General features: G+C 44.8%; 1 protein-coding gene across 1 annotated transcript in view; it reads left to right on the top strand.

Annotated features, from left to right (window-relative positions):
* The window catches only part of Abcd1 (ATP binding cassette subfamily D), a 113226-nt gene extending 96896 nt beyond the window's left edge, over positions 1–16330 (top strand). The window contains exons 3-10 of the mRNA XM_070540107.1: positions 3309–3427; positions 4913–5084; positions 6530–6624; positions 7146–7291; positions 9137–9282; positions 11567–11651; positions 12619–12744; positions 13944–16330. Coding sequence (XP_070396208.1) covers positions 3309–3427; positions 4913–5084; positions 6530–6624; positions 7146–7291; positions 9137–9282; positions 11567–11651; positions 12619–12744; positions 13944–14196 — 1142 coding nt within the window. The 3' untranslated portion in view covers positions 14197–16330. The remainder of the gene's footprint in view (positions 1–3308; positions 3428–4912; positions 5085–6529; positions 6625–7145; positions 7292–9136; positions 9283–11566; positions 11652–12618; positions 12745–13943) is intronic.
* The last annotated feature ends 1201 nt before the right edge of the window (positions 16331–17531 follow it).

Here is a 17531-nt window from a genome sequence, read left to right on the forward strand (position 1 = left end):
TCTACGCGCATATGCTACTAATACGTGCGCATGCAGATTACCATCGAGCGTTATCGCTTTCGCGCTCGTGTATACAAAGTAATCTTCATCGCTTTCGCTTTCATATTCGTTCAACTAGCTGCATGCGGGCGAGATTGAACGCGCGAATCGCTGCCCCGATAATCGCGTGTGTGATCAATGCGGTCGAGCCGTGCGGTTACCTCTCCCCTGGCCTCTGAACCTTTCCGGCAGCCCACCCTTCCATTGTCAAGAAAGTGCTTCCTGCCCTACTTGACTTTTGTTCTGACACGCAGCTGAGAGCGCGGCTGTAAGCCCCGCATTGCTTCTTCAACCTTCTTATTTTCTTCCGCCCTCCTTTCCTTCTCTCCCTTATCTTTTTTCTCCCCACTCCCCTTTCCCTGTGCAGTGCTGTTGAAGTGTCCTCCTCTGAGAAACAGTTACGGCACTGCACTTCTCTCTCTCTCTCTCCTTCAAAAATCACTACACACACACCTCTGAACCCCTCCCCCGGCGTCTGTCCGAACCGTGCGTCGTTCACGGCTTCCGCCGCCCGTTTGGCTCCTTGAAAACGCGTTACTGCGCTGCAGTAGCGACGATATCGGCCAGTTTAGTCCTGGCTTCGAGTCAAGCGACAATGTAGGACGCACTACGAACGTGGTCGCGTGCGAATGCAGCTTTTTGTTGGTCGTTGCCCCGGAGATCGCGGTAGGCGATACACTGCACGCCGCCGGCGCAATATTACGTAAGCAGGCTTTCTCAAACACCACTAACTTGCCCTAACCAAGGTGGCCACGTTCCCGCTACGGTAGTACCGATAAAAGCTGATCGAGGCGCGCATTTCTCAAGCGTTTTTTGGACGGGGCGGGAAACGGAGGGCGTCGGGAATGATGTCACCGGTCGTTGTCGCTTTAACCGCGATTCCAGGCCGAAGTCCGCCATCTTGTTCAAGTCGTACGAGAGGTGTGTGTGTGTGTGTGTGTGTGTGTGTGTGTGTGTGTGTGTGTGTGTGTGTGTGTGTGTGTGTGTGTGTGTGTGTGTGTGTGTGTGTGTGTGTGTGTGTGTGTGTGTGTGTGTGTGTGTGTGTGTGTGTGTGTGTGTGTGTGTGTGTGTGTGTGTGTGTGTGTGTGTGTGTGTGTGTGTGTGTGTGTGTGTGTGTGTGTGTGTGTGTGTGTGTGTGTGTGTGTGTGTGTGTGTGTGTGTGTGTGTGTGTGTGTGTGTGTGTGTGTGTGTGTGTGTGTGTGTGTGTGTGTGTGTGTGTGTGTGTGTGTGTGTGTGTGTGTGTGTGTGTGTGTGTGTGTGTGTGTGTGTGTGTGTGTGTGTGTGTGTGTGTGTGTGTGTGTGTGTGTGTGTGTGTGTGTGTGTGTGTGTGTGTGTGTGTGTGTGTGTGTGTGTGTGTGTGTGTGTGTGTGTGTGGAACCGCACTGCAGGTGTTGAGGTTGGAATATTTGACGTGACTCTTTTTGCATGGCCCAGAAGGTAGCGCAGAAGTAAACGTGCGCAAACTGCTTCCCCCCCCCCCCCCACTCAGTGATGTAACGGTGGCCCGACTTTTCCTTCCAACGTTTTCACGACGGGCACGTTGCGATAGAAGGCTGACGCAATGCCACGTGCCCACCCGTCACGGGCAACTCATGCGAACCGCTGTGACGACACAACGGCTTGAGCAACGGAGGGAGCTTTATGCTCTCGCAGATAGGAGCTGATCAAATAGGGAAAGTTTGCCAAAGGCTGCAGCGCGTAGGAAGGAATGCAACACCATGCAGCTGGGCGCTCGCTTTCCTTGACAGTCAAGTGCCCGTCTTTCGGTGCATACATTTCAAAGCGAAGCTTTCTTTGGCGAACCCTCCCAGGGTTTGCCGACCGCGGCTGCCTGCAGCCGCTGTCGTACGTACCGAGTCGCTCGAGCACAACGTAAAAGCAAATACGTGTCCAATGGTGGGAGCTATAACTTAGGTCTCGCGACACGACAGCCCGATGCTCTAGCCGTTAGGCCACAGTTGCACGCGTGCTTTTCTTTTTTTTTCTCGTGACCACGCCACCTTAAGACGATTGGCGCGTGCGTCACTTCTCGTAGCACGTTCGCGTGAGAGAGCACGTGCGCGTCCGTTTCCGCGAGACGAAAGCACGTGCTCTCGCCAGTGGCGTAGCAACAGGGGGGGCCGTGGGCCCCGGGTGCACGGGGCCAGAAGGGGGGGGGGGGTGTCATATACGTCCGAAGTCACCCAAAAATTGTCCTCGCCTTCCTCGACCACAACCGGGGGGGGGGGGGGGGGCGGCGGTTGACAGAAGAGCTAAGGGCCCCGGGTGCCAGACAACCTAGCTACGCCACTGGCTCTCGCCGAAGAGTTTTGTGGCGTCTGGCCGCGGTGGGGGCGCTGCGTTGCGTTCGTTTGACACCTTGGCCGGCGATTGCGGGGCACGCTCGTTTGCCGAAGTCTATACTGCGCGTCTCTTATCGATCGAGATGCGTAGTTTCGTTTTCCCGGTTTACCGAAGCTTCGCTTACAGCGATTTCCCACAGTGCGTGAGATATCCGCACGATTTTTTTTTTTCCCGGGAAACTTCAGTTTTCCACGAATATCACTGGGACGCTAAATAGGAGTATGAAGTTCAGCTGTGTTCGCAAAGCACACTTGTGCTATAGGAAAATGGGCCATCCTAAAGCTGGTACAGCGCAACATAGAAACGGAGAAACAAACCAAACCGGCCAAGTGAAGGAACAGAGCGCTGGCTTGAAGAGCACTGAAGTCAGCGCTGTGTTCCTTCATCTGGCTGGCTCAGCTTGTTTCTTGCTATGTTGCGCTGTACCAGCTTCAGAATGCAATACCAACTCGCCCAATCCTCAACCCTAAAGTGGTCCATACCTTGAGAAGAGCTGGGCGTCCGTTTTCTTCACTTATATCGCACCCTTTTCTTTTGAGTAGATGCAGACATGGTTTGAAAAGAATGCCATGCCATGCCAATGTGCGCCTGTTTTTGTGCATTTTTGTGTATTTTGCGTTACTGGGGCTTCAACGAGGAATGTAAAATCCTTCCACAATGCCTCCTTTGTGTCGTCGCTGGACAAAGCTTTTTCCATTCCTTCCGTGAACACCCGTAGTAAAAAAAAAACATTTCTTGAACACTTTGGTGGAGCCATGTTTAGCCCAATCTCCCTTCTCCTTACCTATTTCTGCAAATAAGCCTCTAGCAACAATATAAATATTTACTCTCTCTCTCTTTTGCAAGTAAATCTGATCTAGTCTACCTTCTGAAATTAGCCATAGCACTGCAACTGAGCTTCGCTGTGGCTTTCTTATCTTTTGCAGAGGAGACATTCCAGAATGATGACGGTGTGAGCACGAGGACTCAGTTCATCACGACGGCCAAGAATATTTTGATTGCCGGAGGAGATGCCACTGAAAGGCTTATGTCTTCGTACAAGGAGGTGAGAAAACCTGAAGTGTTGGTTACTGGCAATGCGGCCTATCCATGCACGGGGTCGAGTACCACCGGCAAGATCACGTGATGTGGGGAGGTGGGGAGCTAGCATGGTCTGTGGTAAAACAATCATTTTTCTAGACAAGTGGCACCATACTTTGGTCAGTAGGGGGCCAACTACATTCTAAAGAGGGTAGCGCCCGCCTGTGTGGATCGAGTAGTCTCTAGTTCAAGTGGTGTTGGTAGTGTCCCTCTCTACCAACGTTATTAAAGGTATTGAAAAGAATCAAAACTAGAAAAAAAAATGAAATACTGAACTACAGCCTCCTCTATGTACTGGACATCCATACATGTAGATAGATAAATTGAGCAAGTTTTTGGTTGTTCTAAGATATCCTTTTCATTGCTCGTGTGACCTTGTTTAGCATGCCCCACTTTTCCTACCATGAATCGACAATGTCAACCTGCTGATATATTAAGTGCATTAATTACCGTGTTTTCAAGCATATAAGTTGCTTCTGAACACGCAAAATACTGTGAGCAGACTTTCCTGCATGTTTTGTTAGCCTTACTCAAGGTGCCTGACCTCACGCTGACCTCATTGAAGCATACAATCGCATGCGAAGAGGGAGGTTGAGGTGAGGCAGAGAGGGTGGCAAGGATGGTGGCCATAGTCAGTGCACTGCCGCTTTATTTCAGCTTCCAGGTTGTCATTGGCCATGTGTGGGTCAAATGAGTACTGTGGATAAGGGCACTTGAAGAATTTTGCGAGAAAACAAGAAAAGTCTGCAGGTAATGCCTGAGTGAATAACTGCTCTCAACAGCATCTGAATCTTTGTAAAAACTTTTTGGCATCACTGTTGGCACGCAAAGCAGAGCGCTATAAACAATGTTGTGTTGCATGCTGAGTTTCAACGAGTCCCTCCCTTTGCTTTCTGCTGAAGTGCAGAGTGGCTTCATGGCAGTGTGAAGTGCAGTGCTGTGAAACATCACAGCAAAACGAAATTTGTGTGTGATCATGCTCGGTGACAACCTTGAAGTTGAGCCTGCGTACCACCCACTGAATCGCAAGTGCACCTACCCTTTTAATAACGATAGTTAATCATATCCATGTTCACTAATGTCAATGATTGACTGTAATGCATAGTGAGATGGAAGTATATAGGATTTTGTGACATTTTAGTGCAAGTTGATGGGCTAGTTGTTTTGATATACTAAGGCTGCAGTGCAGGGAAGACGAGGACACAAGAAAATGAAAAACGAACACCACGAGTGCTGTCCATCAGTGCTCAAGGCATTCATATTTTGTTTTCTTGTCTCTTTGTCTTCTGTGTGCTGCTATCTTTGTGGACATTCTAGTGTTTTTCATTGTTATGCTGTTACTGCTGTACCCTTTGCTGTCAGTTGCAAAGATGTAATTCCGTAAATATCTGTATTCTTTCTCTTATTCTGAGGATTTGACCACGCTGTTCTTCATACGGTTTCTCTACAGATCACTGAGTTGGCAGGCTACACAGGACGAGTTTCCAAGATGCTCTCCGTCTTTGAGGACGTCAGCGAGTGCCGCTACAAGCGTACTCTGGCCATCAACAGTGATGGCTGCTCCAAAAAGACCTTTGGCCTTAAGGCTCTCACCTTCAAAGATGGCATGCCTGAGATTAAGGGTCAGTACAATGATGAACATGTTTTCCATTTCAAGTAGCTTGCCTTTTCTGATTCCACACAGGTTTTTTTGTTGCATTCATCAGACTTCCTGTAAAATGTCAGCTGTGTATGAAAGTGCATTTTTGTAGGGTCTTAGCATTCTGATGTCTAAAAAAGGGTGCCTCATCAGTGTGTTGCACGTAAAACTGTCACGGACCTCCTGCTGGACAACAGTACTGTCACGAACAGCATTGTTGTTTGCTTATGTACTACTTAGTACAGGATGGAAATCCAAATACCAAGTGACATGCCCAAGCTGCAAAAATACCTAGCTCCTCTAATTGCATGGTCTGTAAACGTTTGATGCCGACTATACATGAGGTGCATGTGTACTGTGGCTTATGCCTATTTGTATCAACTTTCCTAAGCAGTTTTTTTTGCATCCATCTGTATTTTCGTTCATTCTGTCAATATAATCTGAACAGTGCTAGTGCTAGTCCTGTCGGTGTGTGCAGTTATATTTGTTTGTGTACTACTTCAGCGATAATGATAACACCACTGATGTAACCTGCCAAAGTTCATGTTAATTTACGGAGATAGGTTTAAACAGTGTCCACTAATGTGTGCATACTAGCATAACATCTACAGTCAGGAGCAAAAGTATTAGAAACCATAGCATCAGCAAAAAATTTTGACTTGTTCTAGCATAGTTGTGCAGCATGAAATTGACTCAATGAATTACATTGATCAAACAGGCACACCTACGTTGTACCCCCTTGCTTTCAACCTGCAGGCCTAGGCTGCATTATAAAAAAATTCATGGCACCTGCGGTTTGCAGAGATTTGTTCCCAAATGTGCATGCGAGCAAAAGCTGGTGTTAACTGTTGTTACTGCTTAATTATCACTTCTTAGTTACTTCTCAGTTTTTGCCGTATGCACACATAAATGCTGATGTAAAAGTTATGCCTGTTGTCACTGCAGAAAACAGTGCACACTGTCTCTTGGATTCATTACTAACTGCATTGTTGCTTATGTATACAAATTTTTAAAGTGTGCCACAGAAACAAATGTGTTAAGGAAATGTTTAGTGCTGATCATTCTTCATTAGTTACAACATTGGAAGATTCTGCTACTGTGATTACAATACCTTTGGCTCTTAATTTACTCAGCTATCATTGCTAACTTTCAGACCATCTGCACGGAGTCTAAAAAAGCTCTGACTCTATATCACAATCGTCCTGATTCATCATGTTAGAAGACGTTCTCCTACTCGCAAATATTTTTGAAACACTGCCTAACACTCTTGTGCCAAATTTCCTGATACATCTTGTCCCCAGAGCATTACCGATAAGTGGCTTGCTGATAACTTTTTGGGGAAAGAAAATGTTAAGCCATAAAGCAACGACCTTAAATACTGTTCACCCACTAGATTATGTATCGTGCGTGTTTGCTTCAAATGTGCAGGAACTGTGATCGAGAGGAATGGCATCATCGTCCTCGAGAATGTGCCCATAGTCACACCCAACTGTGACGTTGTCGTTCCAAGTCTCACTTTCACGGTAAGCCTAGCTGCTATTCTACTGCTCTGTGCATCCTTGCATGAAGTCTTGTTCACAGTCTTGTTTTTACAAGCCTATTCCCGCTTTGTCACCTTGTAATTAAGCACTTTCTATTTTATGCCTTCATCCAGCCAAAAGAACTGTTGGTCTGACTGGTTTGAATTTGAGGATCTGATTACACTTTGCTGGTTAGAAATGGTACCAGTTGTTTCTTGGCGGACGACCAAGTTTGATTGCTCCTGGTAATACATCAGTAGCTACTGTTGTGCACTTTCAGTACTCATGCTCTTTCAGTACTATTTCACACTTCTAGTACTTCTGGGATCTTGAAGCATGATGCACACTTGTCATTATCAGTCGCATTTAAAAAAATCGAGTAAGCATGTTGAATGAAGTAAGTGGCTTGTACACGAATGTGGCCCCTGCTTGATTCTATTTACATTATATTCAGGGAATGCTACATTCAGCATGTCATGTTAATGGTAGCTGGTTTGGAGTGATTTGTTCACGCTTGTCTGCAGATGACGCAAGAAATGCATCTCCTCATTACGGGTCCCAATGGCTGCGGCAAGAGCTCACTCTTCCGCATCCTCAGCGGTCTCTGGCCGCTCTACAACGGGCAGCTGCAGAGGCCGCCAAACAAGCAGATGTTCTACATTCCCCAGAGGTGTGCCTGCTGTCACAGATTGTTGCTTGTCCATTTGGGAAGTGTCTTTTAATTATCACTCAGAGCAACGGATTATTTGGACAGTGCCCCAAAAAATGAGTGGTTATAGTGTGCATAAAGCTTGAAGAAATTGCAACACAGAATGCATTTATAGTTGAACAATGTTTTAATGACGTTGCATCTCACACCGAAATAACCTCATGATATTCGATATTTTTTATAGGCATAGGCTTTCATATTGCTGAAAAAACAAAACCACACATTCGTGATTGAACCTATTCGAAAGAAATGCAAGACTGATGCCTCCAACAGGCCTGCAAAGGGTCTCCTGTCAATTTGGTGGCTTATCAGCAGCTTGTTTTGGCACATGAACTGCAATTAATTACAAACGTGTACTGTGCACCACTGTTAATATGTAACCAAGGGGTTTCATGTGAACACACAGGATTGGCATGTTGGTTTGCTGGCTGCGGGTCAGCTGGGCCAAGCCGCTGGCCCAGACGTGCATGTCCATTCGGATTGTGGCATTCCAAGTTGCTCTTGCTTCCAGAATACGTCATTTGGGCCACATGCGCACAAAAATTTGCTTCACTATGACCGATACTGCGTAGGATACCACATTTGTAGTTTTGTTGTAGCTGTATAGGATACTCTCTGAAATAATGCACGGCCAACTAATTCCTAGGTTTTCTTTTTAATAACTGATTGTTCATCACATAAAGGTTTGGCTGTATATGTTGTCGACTCAGACACGCAGTGAATTAGTCATTTTATTTAACCAGTTTGGCCTGCCCACTTTGTTGTGACAGCTGTTAGGCGGACCTCTTTCTGCCTTTGTAGAAAGCATCTGGGGCTAAAATATTAGGATTGCATCATGCTGCCATGAAGGCTTATCAGTATCATTATCAGTATCATCAGCTGCAAGCAATGAAATTTTGGCAAAATATGGCAACAAGGATGAATGTAAAATACATTTACAGAATATGTCTACAACAAGTTCAGTGGTAGACAAGACGGTACGGTGGGTAGACTGTTGACTGTGTGATGTCATTGTGGTCCACTTCAGCTCCGAAACGTTCCACAACCATGCTGGACTCTCCTCACTCCACAGGTTGTCAGCTGCACTCCTCAGCTTCACAGAAAGGGTGTCGCCATTGCATTGTGCCCTCGGTTCTTTTGCTCCCTTGTGACTATTGTGTATATTGACTGAACTGTATTGCATTGAGCTCACAGTTCCACATCAATGAAAATTTAAACAACTTCATAACTTTTATTTCTGGCCATGAATCAGTTTGCAAACGAAAACTGTGAAATATTATTTGATTAAAACCTAATCATAGTCCAGTAATTAATTAGTAATAGCTCTGCTGAACTACCCACAACCAAGAACCTGTTCTAGTATATCGAAAACTCCGCTTTAGGCTATGCCAACTTCTATGCTAACTTTCCCGTGCTTAAACCATAATTTTGAGGCATCAAGCTAAGTGTAGTGTGTGTGTATATATATACATGATGGGTTAGGCGTTATAGCACTGTAATAGCTCAGTGGTTATGATGTTTACGGGTTCAGTCCTCAATGGAGGCAGAATGCAAGAATATTTGTGTATTTAGATTGAGGTGTGCATTAAAGAATCCCATGTCGACATTATTCCGAATGCCACCGCTATGGCGTCCCTGTGGTGTGTGGCTTTGAGGTGCCCAACCTCATAATCTGGGGGGGGGGGGGGAGTGATTCTTTATTAGCCAATTTTGGGGATCGTTATCTCTCAGCCTGTGCTAGTATCGAGATCTGTGCTAAGTGGATGACTTCATCACTGCTCGCCATGCTTCTGCGACTTGCCGCAGGCCGTACATGGCTCTGGGCACCCTGCGGGACCAGGTGATCTACCCAGACACCCTGGAGGACATGAGGAACCGTGGTTTCAATGATGGCGACCTTGAGGGCATCCTCAAGATTGTTCACCTGCAGCACATCATTGTCAGAGAAGAAGGTACGATTATTTCACAGAAATCATAATTGTTATAATGCGGTACTTAAATGAACCATGACGGGGTCATCCAGCTGTTCTCACTTTATCATCGTAGCTGAGAGTAGAGGCGCCAGTGCGGTTACGCTCCAAAACATTCCAAAACCGTGCCAGACTCTCCTCACTCCGCAGGCTCTGGCACTCAGTGCCACGGAAAGTGTGTCACCATTGATTGCGCTGTGCTCGCAGTTCTTTTTCTCATGCGACAAAAACGGCACAAGCCTGAGAACACCTGCAGAAAGTGATCTCCGTTGCCGCCAAGATGGACGCGCGTGCAAAAATGAAACCACGCGTATGAAACCATTGACCGGGCTGAATGAACTTCGTTACATTTGAGAAGTGAGGTTGAACTGTGCAGCCAGACTTCTGTATGCTTCAACTGTAACATAAAAGTAATTTAGATACAAATTTTCCACTGCTCCAAATGCATTCAAGTTTTGCCACATTGCTGTGGGACGTGTACGGTTTAACATGCGATACATAATTCAAGCTCATAGATCTGGTGCCGTGGCTGCTTTAATTTTTTTCATTTTGTTATCACCCATCCTGCCCGGCAGCCAAACCCAGCATTACAACGGCTGCGTTTGAGCCAATGATGAAAGGCAAGAAGAAGAAAAAAATTAAATGAATCAGTGTGATATTACCCCTGGGAGGGGTTGTGAAATTGAGTATGACTGTAACAGTCAGGACTGCGATGATAGCTGCGGTGTGTTAATATTGTGTTTGCAGTAATATAACCCCTTACTGCCCCCTAAGGACCCACTTTACCATTTATAACCAACTAATTGCAGGACTGAGATAGCATCTGGCATTGTGTTCAAGATGGGGATCCTATATAAATACATACATGGAAAAGGAGAAATCGTTTTTCTCGGCAACCACTGCACCAAATCTGATTACCTTTGTTTCATTTAAAAGAAAAAGTTAAGATTGAAGTAAAATTTTCGTCTAGGCCGGCAATCATTTAATAAAAATGGTTAGATATTGCAGATTTTCAGAAAACGGAACCATCAAGTTTACAACTCTAACTCAGTAATGAAAAATGATATCACAATCCTGTGAATTGAATCTAATAGTACATCTAAAGCAGACAAAATTGATGTATTACACATGGTTGCTAAATACACCACTAATATGCTAGTAGGACTTTTGCAAAACCCTTGTAGGCATTGTAATGAATTCATGCGAGATGTAAATAAATATGTCAATGTTGTTTGCTTTCAATGTTCTAATGGATGCAGTTTATGGAACTGCAATATCTCTTCTTAATGCCGAGTTACAGGCTTGTAAATTTCGTGCTTATATTTTTTTCAGACTTCCCATTTTTGGCAATCTTCGTAAAAAAGCTCAAGCTCTAAATCAAAACTTTGCTTCGAGCAATTACTAGAATCTTACTTTCTCTCTTAATTGCACCAAATTTTATTAATATCAGCCCAGTGGTTATCTCAGAAAAGCATTTCTGCTTTTACATTAACTTAAATAGGTAGGTCAGAGTTGGGCCCATGCTAAAGCTTCCTCTTAAGTGCCAAATGTTGTGTTTTACAGGGACACTTTGGTTTCATTGCGAGTGCTGGTTGACTGTTTCAGTAAAGAACACTAAGATTTAGCCCAACAGCTGTGAATAAGTTCAGCCTGTACAGATAAATGTAAATGCTTTATTGCTGTGTGGCTGCCAAAGTACCATTATTAACAACTTGTTTGGCGTTTGCTGTGGAGTCATTTGAAAGTTGCTAAAATTGAACATTTGGCGAGTTGGTACGGCATACTTGCTGATGGAAATCGTGAAGATTCGCACAACACAAAAGAATAGGAATACACACACAGAGAGCACTATTTGCAAGTGAAATGGTTACAAAGAAAATAATTAAGCGGAGATTACCCGTCGCTATCAAGCCTTGCCATGTCGCAGGACCCTTCATCTGCACGAGACACAGCAGAAAAAGAAGGAAACAGAACAGCAGCAGAGCAAAACTTATTTTCCTTTGAAGTCAGCGCATAAGGAAATTGACTTCTTTATGATTCAGGGAAACCAAAGTCTTTGATGCGAAGTTACATTGTGGAACTACCAGCATTTACCACAGCAAGGCTACACTAATGTCGCCAAGCCACTAGCACACTCTTATACCTTAGACAAGGTTGTAGTAACGCAGCGTTGTAAGGATTCAATTTGGCTTCCACGCAGTCTTGCGTGTGAAAATATATTTACGAGCTTCGCAATTCATTGCCTTTCCCTTCTTGCCGTTTGCAGGCTGGGATGCAATTGGGGACTGGAAAGACATTCTCTCGGGTGGCGAGAAGCAGCGGATGGGCATGGCTCGCCTGTTCTACCATAGGTACGTTACCATTTTAGAGTGATGATAAGCCCTCTTGAGTAGTCTCGGCTGTCGATGTAGGCTCTGTCATGGTTACCAGCTCTCCATTTTATGAAAGTTCCTCGACTTTGATGTTATTACACTGCAGTCATTTCATTAATCGGTGCTCCCATGCTTCAATGTTGACTTTATGTGCTCTAGTTCTACCCCTTACTAGTTTCTTTCCTACAGACTTGCCAACCTTAATGTAAAATGAAACGTACTAGTTGAAGCCAGAAAATACAGCAATATGGTAAAGAATAGAAGAATTTGTACATTACTTATTGTTAAGACTGTTTATATAAAGATTCACAAACTTTGTTCTGTAGGAACACTGCAAACAAGCACTCTGCTTTGTAGGCGCAGCTGTAAGGGTTTGGGCCACTGGCAAATGAAAGTGCCCAATTTCATTTTCGGGGTATTGACATAACGGTCACCAAAGTTTGAGTTGTTCGCATTGGTTCAGAGAGGGTAGCGGCTGCTGTGGGTAGCTCCGCCTAATGAGCAGGTCTGAAACAAAATTGGTTGGCAACTGTATCTTTGTCATAAACTGGGATGCATATGAAAAATACTAGTAAAATTAATAATGTCAACACCACAATCCCAAACAAGCTCTAAAAATTGGACAATGACATTACATGACATTTACAATGACATTATAAAGGTTGGTAGGTGTGTTAGAAGAGTTGGTAGAGCAACTACCGTGGAAAGGCAACCGTGTCACCTTTGATTGCTTGGCCCAGACATATATTTCTTTGACAGATGGTGCTCGTCTGTTCCTTATTGCGCTTTAGGGAGAACAATGCATAGTAGGTTATTTCTGAAGCTTTCTTTTAAAGGAACCTGTACGGATGGCCTTGTAGCTACGCGCTGCTTACATGTCAATAATAAGTTACCTTTGATTAATTTTGGCCTTTAGCATGATGTCATGCGCTTTTGTTCCCTGCAGGCCCCAGTTTGCGCTGCTCGATGAATGCACCAGTGCAGTGTCGATAGACGTCGAGAGCCAGATATACCAGGCGGCCAAGGACTACGGCATTTCCCTGCTTACCATCACACACAGGCCGTCGTTATGGTGAGTTCCTCATTTTTGAAAGTGAATAGCTTTCTTTGGCTCTTTTGCCCGTTTTCTTGGTCGGTGATCGGAGGAGGTTGGACTTTCACCACCGGCAAAAAAGGCGCTGATGCGTGTACTCGTGAAACCGACTTGCAGGGTGTGTTCGTTGCCAAATGCCAACTGTTGTAGCTTATCGAGGCACACGTGCTGCCCACCTATACTACCGCCACAGATGTACTGGTTAACGGTTTCGTTCTCTACAGCATTGTGTGATGAAACAGTTAACACTACTTAAAATATCTTCACTTACAACAAAGATGCACCGTAGAGTGCATCATTCCTTTAATAAACCGAATAGCTTTATGAAAGCGTTTGGCTATTCTCTTGCTTTGGCAATCATTGTCAATGGTTCCTGCACAAATTTTTTCCACTTTATTGCTTTGCCCAAGTTGCTGCATGGCATAATAAAGAAAAGAAATTGAATAAACATAGGTAGGCCCATCTTATGGCAGATTCCGTGTGAGAGATTTGTAAAATATGTCGTCCATGATGCGCTGCTTGTAGTTGCCAGGTTGGTCAATTTATAACATGACAGCCATAAGTGCTTTTTCACTGTAGCTTTTCTTCCAGGGAATGTTCAAGGGAGGTAATGTGCATCCACTGCACATATGGAGTCCTTCGAGTAGCCCCTTGAGGTGCCGCGTGTACATTTGTGCACAAAAAAAGCAAAGCCTCAAAATCTGAATCGAACTAGAAAATGCCTTTGTTATGCAATCGACTCTCATTAATTCGACCTTGACGAGACCGATGAATTTGATTTCATTAACTGGCTGTTTGACTTAAGCAAGAGGCAGAAAAAAATGCCAAAGCACACTGCTGATTCATTTGTCAGTGTAGTATTTGCCCGATTCTAGCCCATCCCGAAATTGAATGCGCACACATTTTTGATAGGTTTATGGTGCCTGCCTCCTAAGAGACATGCAAGCATATGGCCACCTTAGTCGGAAAACTTGGTCTGCAGTTCCCGTCCTTACTGATGAACAAGTAATGCGGGGATGGACCTCAGTACTGACGCTTGCCTGATTTTTCTCACGTGACCCCACCCGATTCATCACAATAAAACAAAATTAATGATGACTAAAGCATTCATTGATTAATCGGAAGACTAATCCATCAGGCTGTTACTCATGGTTTTTTGGCGCCATGCTACCATGCAGGAAGTTCCACACGCACCTTCTCCAGTTTGACGGTGAGGGTGGCTGGCGGCTCGAGCTGTTGGACACGTCGACGCGCCTTTCACTACGCGAGGAGAAGGAGAACCTGGAGGCACAGCTGGCGGGCGTACCGCAGATGGAGAGCCGTCTCCGGGAGCTGTGTTCCGTGCTCGGCGAGGAGTCGATCATCCTCGAAAACACATCAGTAGCCAAGCGGCCGCCGTCAGAATTTGCCACCGAGAACCTCTCGGACTAGCACAGTGACGATTTTCATGACACGAGTGCTTGTCCCCTGGGAAAACCTCTAAGCCCATCGGTGATGAGTGCTAAGAAGAGATCACCGGTGAACGAAAAAAAAGACTGTTGAAATGGAAACACTGACTTCCAAGGTAGTCGTCGATTCAGCTTGGCACAGCTGAAGCATGTTTTACTAATGAGACTTCCCACCGCATCCGAATGCCTTGGACTCTATGTTATAAGCTCTGATAGAAGATTTTCGTACTGAGATTAGATTTCGTACCGAAAACTCCAACCAATAATATCAAGGTTGCCAGTAAAAAAAGAACCCCCCAGTTGCTTACGAGACTCGTATGCTGTGGCAGCTAAGTGAAGTGGAACAAGTCAACTGCAATAGCCAGCTGCCTCAGACAATACAGACAGTTGTGAGAACTCACTTAGAGCCATAAACATGCCCGTTTTAAGTGGACAGTTTGACGAAAGCCTACCAAAACCTCGTGTGTCAGTGTGTGTATGTGTGTGTGTGTGTGTGTATGAGCACCTCTGAGAAGGCATCTACAGCCTGGGCATACGGACGTGTACACCCTTGTAAAGTGTCAGCATGTCGAAAATGAACACATTGCTTTTTGTCGTTGAACACTCTTGGAATTGATATGTCAATGCCGTTCGCGCACTTATGAGAAGATTGTAGCTGCCATTGAAGGCTTCAGGTTGTGTCCAGGATTCTGTATTTGGTCAAGCAGATAAGTGGCCTGTGCCCGTCTTTGGTAGAGCGACCCACTAAGCAGTGTGCACGTTGCTGGCATGTTGTCAGCTTTCCGGTGAGACAATTCGAGGACTAATCCAGAGAAGTTTGGGCTTAGCAATGTTGCTGTCCGACATGACTGAGCTTGGATAACTGAAAGCATCGTATTTATCAGCAGACGACAGGACACACGTCTACATTGGTTGAACTTAACTCTGTCTGACTTGCCATGCAAATAGGATAGCTTTTACAAACCTTAGCAAAAATTACTGTGTTATGCCAAGCTTTGGTGCCCACGGCTTAGTTTGTCTATTGATGTTCAGGTGGACAAGTGTGGTGTTTGCTTACACTGACACCGGTCTTTGCGGGACTGTGTGCAGGTCACATTGTGTAGTGTCCTCTTTGTGCACATGTATGCGGTGTTTTCAAACTGAAAGAGGTTGGTGCTGTGCTGCATCAGTAGGGTTGCAGTTTCGCTGGCACAACAAACTTCCCTAGATGTGCCGAACTGTCGTCGAACCAAAGCAAACTGTGCAGAAATGTGTTGAGTCTTGACGTTGGGCACATACAAGGGTGACATGCTTGTAACCTCTGTTCTCCGTAGTCATGATTGCATGTACAGCGACTTCCGTGAACAAAGGGAGCTTTAGACATCACCCATTGCTGCTGTGGCAAAAATCAAAGTGCAGCTTACAGGCCCATTCACACTTTGTTAATGAATTTCAGTCCTGCTGCTAAAATAGTTCCTGCTAACTGTGCTGACTTTTTGCCACCTGGTGACTTGGTTATTTCCCTGATGTTGTTTTGGGTGGAAAACACCCGCTTCACCGGCATGGCCAGCACGACGATAGCGAGTTGCCGTAATAGTGCTGTGTGGAGCGTTTGGTTCATCATTTTTACTGATGACGTAGTACTTAATTTGCTAATATATTCTCGTGTTTGCTGTATTTATGGCTCTGAAGCTTCTTTAGCACTCACAAATATGTTTTCTCGTGATTGTGAAATTTGTGTTTGTAGCTTTTTCTGTGCATCTAGCAAAGGCTGAAGTTGCCTGTCCAGCCTAGGGCAGCTACTTCCTGTGTTTTGTCCTTCATTGCAGGAGTATTAGCTTCACATTAGCAGAAGCTCCCTTTGGTTTGTGATGCTCTGAAAAGGCATTTTGGCAAGGAATCGGTGGGCTGATAGCTCTAGGGCATATTACACCTCTAAACGTTGTCGGCACTGTTCTTTTTGTTCCCTTTCCAGCATGCCAAAATATTTAATAAGACCGAAACCTGAAGACTGCCATTAAAAGTGGTACAACCCAAAATATCCTTCCTTGGAAGCAACGTATTCAGCCCAAATGCAGCTTGTTTACTCAGGAAAGTCCATCAAAAATTTGGTGGTAAATAAACAGTTAACAGATGAATGGCGCTTGGACCTTATTGTGGGTTTGTTAATAAATGCTTAAGTGCATTCTGCCAGGGATACATTTCGGCCATGTCGAAAAGTCTATGCTGCTTCCCAAGTAAACGGAGCAGCTGTTGAACTTACAGCAGCGTGTGTGATGCATTCCCAGTGCATTTGCATTTCCAAAAGCTCGCCTTCCAGTAAAGCATGTACATGAGATTTCTGTAATCGTTGGTAACCTTGAGAATAAGAACAGAGTTGCCGTGCAGATCTGTGGCTAACAAAAATCGTGCCCTTCGGTGCCTCTTCTCGTCAATCGCCTAGCGAGAGTCCCGACTCTGGCGGGTTTGCTGCCTTCAGGTAGCATACGAGGGCTTATGGGTCAGCTACTTGCTCCTCGTAGTTTTTTTTTTATTTATTGATACTGCAATCCCCACCGGGATTTTAGCAGGGTGGGTTACAATACATGAGAAAATACAACATAATGGCAAACGAAATATATGTACATGCTTAGGTCACAATCAAGAAAGAATAAAAGAAACATTAAGCAAAACATTTATCAAATGTGCAAATGAAATAGACGAACACTCAACGTATAAATCATATAGACAGTCACTATAATATAACCAATTATGTTTCAGCCATCAAGAAGGGATGCGAAAGTTGACAAAGAGTCTGCTTGAACGATACACCTGCTGAGATTATTCCAGTCTCTGACTGTTCGTGGAAAAAATGAATACTTGAAAGAATCATTATGAGAACGAAAAGGTGTTATTGTTAGTTCATGTCTTTGGCGTGTCGAATAACCGGAAGAAAATGTAATCCATTCGCTAACGTCGACTTTATAGTGCCGCTTAACTAATTGATATAAAAATTTTAGTCGCGATGAGCGGTTTCTATCGGATAACGGGATTAGGTTAGATTAGGATATAGGTCACGTACTATATGATGCCATGGGTCAAAAAGAATGTTCCGCATCTGCTCTTGTGGCCTTGGGTGGCACTGGCTAACACTCCCAGGGTTATGTGTTGTACACATATAATATATACCCATGCATGTGGACATGGGAACAGCCGCTGCCGCTGTAGCACAATTGGTTGTCCAATGCATGGATAATGCAGAGGTTGTGGGTTCAGCTCCCACTGGCGGCAAGCTGCTTCTCTTTGGCGTTTCATTTCCCTTTAGGTTATTTCTACACTCCAATTACGAACTTCAAATAA

The sequence above is a fragment of the Dermacentor albipictus genome, chromosome 6, assembly GCF_038994185.2.
Source record: "Dermacentor albipictus isolate Rhodes 1998 colony chromosome 6, USDA_Dalb.pri_finalv2, whole genome shotgun sequence".
Lineage (NCBI taxonomy): Eukaryota > Metazoa > Arthropoda > Arachnida > Ixodida > Ixodidae > Dermacentor > Dermacentor albipictus.